Below are 8,653 nucleotides of genomic sequence, written 5' to 3' on the forward strand. Positions count from 1 at the left end.
GATTGCCACAGAAGCTGCTGTGAACCTGGCTGAGCTACGAGACCCCGAGCACGACAAAGACCGGGTCACCAACCCCAGCTGGGTCATCGTCATTGGGGTATGCACGCATCTGGGTTGTGTGCCCATCGCCAACGCTGGAGAATACGGTGGTTACTACTGCCCCTGCCACGGTTCCCACTACGATGCTTCTGGACGTATCAGGAAAGGTCCCGCCCCCCTGAACCTGGAGGTTCCCTACTATGAGTTTCAAGATGAGGATACCTTGGTGGTTGGATAGAAACTTTTGGCTCCTTTGTCGTCATTCTCACTAGAGTATGGTCGACACTTTTCTGTTGTCAGTTAATTTCACGGCAGAAAGGTAAAGAAATCAAAACCAACATTCAGCCATTTCCTGCAGATGAGGGAACCGATGAGCCAGAACATTTAGACGCCATTCAGTCCTGCTTATTTATATCCACTCTAAATAACCATGTACACTCCTGAATTTGTCTTCAGATCCAAAGCTTCAACTATTGTCCCACGTGGTCTCTCTGCTACATCCATCCTGAGAATGCACTGGAGGTCACCTGCTCAGCTGACATGTCGTCAGCTGCTTCTCGGCTGCACTTTCACCTTTGACTGAAACCTTTCACTAGTTGATTCCATGCTCTGGTGATTAGTGGGTTTTGTCATTGTTTGGGGCACATGGTGATTATAGGGGAAAGCCGCTTATGTTCTGACCGTAGGCAGTTTGATTCCAAACAAGACACTTAATAATTTGGGTGTGTCAGCATCTTTAAATGGAAAGAAAAGTTTTGCTGCAAGAACGGTTGGATATACAAAGAAAATGTAATCGAAAGTAGGAAAATGCTCCATAAACACGCAAGTTTAGGATTAGATACAGCCAAGATGTGGGGAAAAAAGAACACGACATGTCGTAGACTTGACGGTTCCGGTCATTTCTAAATGAGCTTTATGATCTGTGTACTTCAACTACATCATCTGCTTATTTCTCTTACATGAGGATATAAAGATTGTTCACGTAATCTCTGTAACAGTGGCCTCTGTGTTCAAGCTCATCAGCTTCTCTGCCTCCAATATTTCTGATGTCATGATACTGGGAACAGTGTTTAGAAAAGTACAGTTGTATTTAAAAGTAATTAATGCTTCATATGATAAAACTGTTACCTGTTAGTTTGAGTTTAAAGATTTTAAGATCACAGTTATCAGGAAAATATAATTCTGAGTGAAACCTGTCAACAACTACATGCTTTCCTCTGCTTTCCTGAACAAACCTGTGCATCACAGTAATACATCAACAAACAGGAACAAATGTTGTATTCACGTGTGGTGGTAATAAATATCTCTATTTTATTTGATGGCTTGTTTTGGTGTTTAATCTGTCTTTGCATTAATTACAAACTCTAAAGTCTGAAATTTTCTGCTGGATCTGTCGTTGGCTCTACATCTTAGTGGTTTCCTAATGTAGTGGTTATCACACATGTTGCTGTAGATCTGCTATTAACAACTCAAGTTTGCTAGTTTGTAATCAATAAAGTTGAAAACATTAATTATTATTATTAAGATTTTCATTGTTGTGGAGAAATTAGTGATGCATAATATGAAATGTATGGGGAGGGGGTTCCAGTCACTCTTGTAAAAAAAATGCATGGGTCTTACCTTGATGCATTCCAAATAAGTCAGCAGTCACGAAACCAACGTTGTCTTCCCTAAGAACCATGTGAGCTGGAATAAAAAGGAATAGTGAAGTTAATATACCAAAAGGTTAGTGAGCTAGTTTCTAACATACACCTGGTGTGATATATCTGTGGATCTGCTACAGGCTCTACTATGTTGTTTTCCTAAACATGTTTGCAGTGTCACCCTCCACCTACAAATCAATACATCCATCAGAGCCAGTTATATCCACTAAGCTGCTATTCTCATCCAGCACAGAAATAAAAAGACAAATCAGTGTTACTCTGCCACTGTGACACGATTTTTAAAAAATCCCCCCCAATGCTACAGCTCTGTGCCCTGTAGGGGGCATGATCTCCACATTTATATCAGCGTTTACACCAACTACTTCCCTGTTGTAATAGGTTTCCTTTATTCAGGCCTAGCCCACATCACTGGTCCACTTCTTTTACTGATATGGACCAAGTACCTGTTTGACTTCAGTCACAAAATATCCTCCGTAATTAAGTTCTGAAGGTAAAATTTTACTTTCATTTGTTTTATCTGTGCAGGTATCTGACCAATGAGTCACAGACCTTCACTATCTACACATATCTGTCTAAACAGTAACCAACCCACAGGGTCAAAGACCCGAGAGGCGGCTGTCAACAGAACTGTTAAAAGGCCGTACGACACAGTTAACTCTGAGTCACATTTCTTATTGTGTTTTAAATGAGACGATTGCCTGAATTGTTTGATCGTTAAGATGAGATGCCGTTAAGATAACTTCAGCCTTCAGTCCATAAATGGGCACGTGAGGTCGCCCGTCCACTGAAGTGTCTGTACGTGTGCAGTACATCGTACTGTTAGAACCTAGCTCCTCCCTCTGAACTTTGGAAACGTTTGTGCTTTCTGCTGCTGAACGTTCACATGTTCTCTTCTCTTCGCCTCAGCCACAAAAAGAGCATCATGACAAGTGAGTAGTCACCGCTGAAGTCACTGCACGGTAGATTAGAATTATCACTGGTGGAGTGATTTCACCACTCACTCTCTGTCTGTCTGTCTGTCTCATAACATCTATCTGTCTGTAAGTCTTTTATCTTTGTGTCTACCTGTCTGTAAGTCTTTTATCTTTGTGTCTTATTATCTGTCAGTCTTCTACCTTGGTGTCATTTTGTCCACCTGTCTATCTGTCAGATATTATCAGGTGATGTACTACTGCAATACTGTATATACAACACTATGATGCTGTATATACACTATATTGTGTTATAATTAATTGACTGTGAAGTGATGTCTTACCCAGCTCACAGAATCTAACACAGCCCGTTAGCCTGTATGGTTACAGTTGTAGAACACAGCAAACTGTTTATAAATGTTTAGCACGTACGCTAGCTCAATGTTCCCCAACTTTTTTTTTTTTTTTGCCATGACATATTTTACATTAGAAAAAGCCCACGGTGCATGAAATCAAATAAATTCAATTTCCTTACTCGGTGAAATCTGGGCCTGTTTAGTTGAACAAGGTTTCCTTAGTGTGACTAAAGTGATATTTCTTTCTGCTCCTCTGCATTTGACAAACGAGGAAGGCCTAACAGGATGTGAAAAACTGTCTGATGTCATTTTTCATTTTTATTAATCTCGGTCTCAGAGAATAGAAGTTAAAAATGACAAACTAATTATTATAAATACTTTCTTTTCTTTAGGAGCGTCAGATGTCTTCATTTTGCTGTTCCTCCTCCTCTCAGGTAATTTCATGCTCATTTAAGCACATTTGTGGTTTTTGTGTTTCCATCGCTCAACATAAACCCTGTCACCCTCACCCCTGCAGGGGGGAGGGCCTTCATGATTCACAACACCCACCACAGCCTCTGTCTGGAGGACTCACCTTCAGGTCAGGTACTGTTGAAGAGGTGCAGCCTGGACTCAGAGGACCAGCAGTGGGTGTGGACGTCAGAGGGACAGCTGATGTGCGTTGGATCATCCAGGTGTTTGTCAGCTGAGCAGAAAGACTCGGTGAAGAGCAGCTCCTGTGAGGGGCCGGAGGGGGAGGCAGCGGGGTTACTGTGGGACTGTGACAGGGACAGACTGGTCAGCCGGGACACGTCTCTGCTGCTGTCAACTGATGGTCATCGCCTGACCCTGAGTCTCCATGGACAACACTCAAGGTGGAGATCTGTGGACAAGGGCGACATTTGCCAGGAAAAACTCAGTAAGTTGTGGAGAAATCCTGAACAATAATTAGCACCTCTGAATATATCTGATATCTTATGTTATTCTGATAAACTAACTTCTTTATTGTCATTAAATGTATGAATTCAGATAGATAGATAGACAGACAGACAGATAGATAGATAGATAGATAGATAGATAGATAGATAGATAGACAGACAGATAGATAAAAAAACTTCTGTTTCCTGATGAAGTCAAAATGCTAGCTCGTGACGTAATCCGATTCTGAGCAAAGGTAGAGGTAACATCCATGCTAGCTCGTGACGTAATTCGTGATTCTGAGCAAAGGTAGAGGTAACATCATTTTAACGTATAAAGCATCTGTACAATATATATATTTTAATTATATTTATTTTTCCTGTTGTATTTCAGGACTCAGGAGGTCATCCGATGATCCAGATGATTTTCAGGTGGCTGATGACAAGGCAGCAGAAGTCGACAGTTTGACTGAGGAACAGAAGGCGTATCTTCGCTGGTACTATCGAACGGAGGATCGTAAGTACCAATGCTGCTGTACTACTAATACGACCGGACGATGTTCCGTAGTATATCGCAAACTTATTGTTAATATCTGAAGTAAAAGCTTATAACTTACACCTCAGTACTTTACATTTGCGGTAAAATTTGTATTCGACATGAATCATATTCACTTAGTAGCCGTTGTAGTTTTAATAATTCAAATTAACAAATGGCGCGAAAATATTAAAATGTAAAATCCAATGCAGGTCAGATATTTTCAAAAGAAAATGTTTTAATATTTGGAAGTGAAGTGCAATATCTTTGTAGTAATATACGAAATCTACCAGTTATATGTGCAATTTTGTAGTTCTTCCTCTTTGGCGTTTGCATTTCTAAATTTCACCAGTAGAGAGCGATGTGGAGCCACATACATCCGTACATTGGTCAAATGATTGTTATTCCTGTTGCAGCCTCAACATGGAAGTTTGTTCTGCTCGGTGTGGCCTTCGTCTGTCTCCTTATTGGTTTTCTGCTGCTGGGCATGGGTTCCATGGCCAACAAGTAGGACCTGAACTTATTCCTCTTATTATGTTACATTTGTACATTTGAACTGTTGTTAACTGGTAGTTTCCCTGATTTCTTCTTCTCCACAGGAGCAGAAAAAAGATAGCAAAGTACAAGGCAGCAGCAGCAGGATCTCTGATCAGGAAAAACGGAACTGAGGAGCTGCAGATGGTCTCGCCCCTCAAAGAAGACGGAAACTTCAAACCTCCACCATCTCCAGTCATGCTGGGAAGCAAAACCGTCTCCACCAATGGAGAGGTGGATCAGCTCGGAGCAGGAGCTATCACGATCACATGGAAAGATGGAAACACCTCCTGTCTGTACCCTGATCCTGAGGCTGAAGCACAGGAGGAGGTGGAGGAGGAAAAACAGGAGGTGGTGGTGTCGGTCGCGGAGACCCATGCTTACGATGAAGCAAAGATGATGGAGTGAAGAGTTGAGATTAAAGAATGGATGGATCATCTCAGCACAGGGCGGAGGAAGTGGTATTACAGTAGAGTTACTGGTTTGATACTCAGAAGTTACAGCACATACGTACTGTACTCAGCAATCCTACAGGTGTCTTTTTTATTTTTCTAAAGTGTCTAATAAACAATATATCATAAATATTGTCTCTGGTATTTTTTTATCATTTATATTGGTATTTATGGCTTTAATTCTTTTGGGTATATGTATATATTTAAACTGGATATAATGTATATATATATATACATACACTTGTGTATGTATGTACAGTCTATATTTACATATATTAAATATATTATGTATGTACATGTATATATAAACATATACATATATTTATAAATATATATATATATATATCCTAATGGTTGTATTTTATAAGTCAGTACAGACGCTCTCGGTGAACAGTGCGGCGAGGCCTGCGCTCAGTTTCAATGACGGGCGTGTTTAATGTTATCAAGAGCGTCAACCTACTTTTGCTGCTCAAGGACAAATCTTCAGCTGTCCCCAAAGTGTCATCCACAAACAAAGAGCAGTACGTACGCTGCCATTATCCAGCTCCTGTTTCTCCCCTGGCTGCATGTCATCATCATAATCTTCAATAGTGTCACATGTCTGCTGCCTGCTATGTATAGAGTCTGTTCTCAGTGCTTTGCTGTGGACAAGAGGGGATTCAGTGGCACAAGTTGGTAAGTGCTAAACCGGTGCAGATATGTTGCTTTTAGTCCGAACCAGACGGTGAGCAGAAGATGAAGTGAAGCTCTGCAGCGGGGAGGTGATGGAGTCCAGCAGCTGTAGGTCACCATCATCACACAAACTCAGGATCAACATTGATGGAAATTCTTTCTTTGTGGACAGAAGCACCCTGTCTGAAAACTGTGAGTACTTCCGAGCGTTGTTCCAGTCGGGGATGATCGAGTGCCAGAGAGAGGAGTTCCAGCTGCAGTGTGTTGGGGTTCTGGGCTTCTCCGTTCTGCTGCGCGTCCTAAATGGGGAGCGGCCAATTCTCAACAGTGACCAAATAGTGGAAGCCATCGAGTGCACGGCTTTTCTGCAAGTGCCGGCTCTCACCAAGCATTTGATCAATATTATCAACTCTGAGAACTGTTTGCTTATGTACCACACCGCCGCCACCTACGGTGTGTGGGATCTGTCCCACAGGTCGGCCTTATTCATCAGAGACATGTACACAGACCTGAGGGAGGACGTCTGCACTTTACCTAACAAACTGGTGGAATACATGAAGTCTTTGCTGCCCAGCAGCTACGTAGCAGTCTGCAGCCACTCTCCATCCACGGACCAGCTGCCAGATGTCCAGAGGACCGTCTGTTACCTGGATGAAGAGCAGAGGGACTGGAGAGTCCTGACTCATCTGCCCTCGACCAGCAGCACCACCATGGCAGGTGTGGCGGTTCTTGATAACAGACTCTACATCGTTGGAGGCGTGCACGACATGAGCAAAAAGGTCGTTGAGACAGGTTTCTGTTATGATCCTGACACAAACACATGGTCAACCATCACCGGACCTCAGCAACTCCGCTACAACCTCACCCTGATCGGACACGACGGGTGCTTGTACGCTGTTGGAGGGGAGTACAACATGGCGGCCATGTCGTCTGTGGAGAGGTACTCTAACGGGAGCTGGAGTTTCGTTTCGGGGCTGCCGATCCCTGCAGCATCAGTGGCCTCTGCCGTAGCCATGAACAGGATGTTCATCTGTCTGTGGAAGGGGAAAGGGGCCACAGATATTTTAGAATATCAGCCTGAACCTGACCAGTGGTGCCTGGTTACCACGCTGACCCGCCATCAGAGTTACGGCCTTTTCATGGTGGCTCATAATGACAATCTGTACGTGATGAGAAACGGACCAGGCACTGACTTCTTACTCTGTATGATTGACTGCTACAACTTGACCTCGGGACAGTGGACGGCCATGTCTGGTCAGTATGGGAACAGTAAAGGTTCTCTGCTGACCGCTGTGGTCAGAGGAGACTCGGTGTTCACTCTCAGCAGACAGGTGACCACAGAGTACACTGTGGACCTGAACAGATGGAGACGAAAATGTGAGATGCAGGGATTGGGCAGAATTGGATCCATGTACACATTCCTCATGAGGCTCCCTAAAGCCCTGCTGGCTGTCAAAGGAAGTGGCTTAAGTTCAGCTAAGGACCATAATGTAAAGCATCTCAGTAAATGGTCAAAATTATCTCCACGGTGCTCACCATAAACTTCTGTCTCTGTGAGGATTTGATATTGTTGACTTATAGAAACAAACCAAATCTTACTGAATCAACAACATAATTATAATGTAGCAGAATCACATGTGTCAAACCGTATCTTTACTTGAATATAGCGATAAAACGTTTGGGTAAAAGTCTGCTAACGCTGCACATCCTGGAACAACTCCTTCCCCTGGTCTTTGCACATGACTTGAGATCCTGTTTGTTAACCTGATATTTGTAACAGTTGACGATTCCCTTAAGCCTGACTTCAGCCCTAGTTGCAGCGTAAGAAAGACAACCCTAGAAATGATGCTACCACCTCTGAGCTTAACAGGCCAACAACCAAAGGTCAAAGGTCAACTTTGGTCTCGTCAAACTGAGATACATGATGTGTGTGTTGTTTCTTTATAGTCAAAAATGCACCAGTTTTGCAACTTTTTTTGGTCTAGGCCAGTGATCATCAACTGGTGGCCCGGGGCCTGACCCACGACTGGATTCCAAAATAAAAATAATGTTTGATAAAAATGTGATTTTTTTTATTTTGTTTTATTTGCATGTCCGGCCTCCAAGGTGTCCAGAAGGATTCTGTCCCTTCGACAAATATAGTTGGTTTGGTCAAACAGTTTCTACTGGAATATTTCAGTTGTTTTAGTTAATGGTCTGTTTTTCTCTGTCACTTTTTCATCCATTTTTTGTGTAATTTTCTTCACTTTCAGCCAATGCCATCACTGTAACTGGTCATCACTGGTACTGTCAATCTATGAGAGCACACCACTGATTGTTGAGTATTCTTGTGTCTTATTTTATTATTTTAAAGTGAAAGATTTTTTTTTTAATTAAGGGTCGAGCACAAACTATTTGTTAAGGAGGATGTTACCCCAGAGTGAAAACACCAGATTTATAAAAACTATAGGTTCTTATAAAACACATTTACTTCAGGTTGATATGAACACGACTTTTATTTTTATTATTTTATTCAAAAACACTTTTTTAAGTCCAAAGAAAATGGTTCTGTAGTTATGCGTTTGTAGTTTTTGTTATGCTACGCGTGCTATTAG

The 8,653-nt window shown here is 42.2% G+C and overlaps 3 protein-coding genes across 3 annotated transcripts in view; all 3 read left to right on the forward strand.

The window, feature by feature from the left end:
- The window catches only part of uqcrfs1 (ubiquinol-cytochrome c reductase, Rieske iron-sulfur polypeptide 1), a 2,493-nt gene extending 1,135 nt beyond the window's left edge, over nt 1–1,358 (forward strand). The window contains 1 exon segment of the mRNA XM_008310664.3: nt 1–1,358. This exon segment is cut by the window's left edge and continues 22 nt beyond it. Within this exon segment, the coding sequence (XP_008308886.1) occupies nt 1–277 (277 nt within the window). The 3' untranslated portion in view covers nt 278–1,358.
- A 1,050-nt stretch (nt 1,359–2,408) lies between these two features.
- On the forward strand, nt 2,409–5,517 carry LOC103379189 (uncharacterized). Its single transcript, XM_008310665.3, has 6 exons — nt 2,409–2,632; nt 3,363–3,404; nt 3,488–3,868; nt 4,261–4,383; nt 4,818–4,908; nt 5,001–5,517. Exons 1-6 carry the CDS (start codon nt 2,587–2,589, stop codon nt 5,341–5,343), a joined length of 1,026 nt encoding a protein of 341 aa, XP_008308887.1. The 5' UTR covers nt 2,409–2,586; the 3' UTR covers nt 5,344–5,517.
- A 271-nt stretch (nt 5,518–5,788) lies between these two features.
- Nucleotides 5,789–7,989, forward strand: kbtbd13a (kelch repeat and BTB domain containing 13a). Its single transcript, XM_008310668.3, has one exon. It carries the CDS (start codon nt 6,152–6,154, stop codon nt 7,598–7,600), a length of 1,449 nt encoding a protein of 482 aa, XP_008308890.2. The 5' UTR covers nt 5,789–6,151; the 3' UTR covers nt 7,601–7,989.
- The last annotated feature ends 664 nt before the right edge of the window (nt 7,990–8,653 follow it).

The sequence above is a fragment of the Cynoglossus semilaevis genome, chromosome 5, assembly GCF_000523025.1.
Source record: "Cynoglossus semilaevis isolate Cse_v1.0 chromosome 5, Cse_v1.0, whole genome shotgun sequence".
Taxonomy (NCBI): Eukaryota; Metazoa; Chordata; class Actinopteri; order Pleuronectiformes; family Cynoglossidae; genus Cynoglossus; species Cynoglossus semilaevis.

What these genes read in the sequence shown, in the direction of transcription:
- LOC103379189 (XM_008310665.3), top strand. Translation starts at nt 2,587, where the DNA reads ATGTTCTCTTCTCTTCGCCTCAGCCACAAAAAGAGCATCATGACAA. An exon ending in CATTTGCCAGGAAAAACTCA is followed by an intron (nt 3,869 to 4,260) that starts GTAAGTTGTGGA and finishes GTTGTATTTCAG; the next exon opens with GACTCAGGAGGTCATCCGAT. An exon ending in ATGGGTTCCATGGCCAACAA is followed by an intron (nt 4,909 to 5,000) that starts GTAGGACCTGAA and finishes TCTTCTCCACAG; the next exon opens with GAGCAGAAAAAAGATAGCAA.
- kbtbd13a (XM_008310668.3), top strand. Translation starts at nt 6,152, where the DNA reads ATGGAGTCCAGCAGCTGTAGGTCACCATCATCACACAAACTCAGGATC.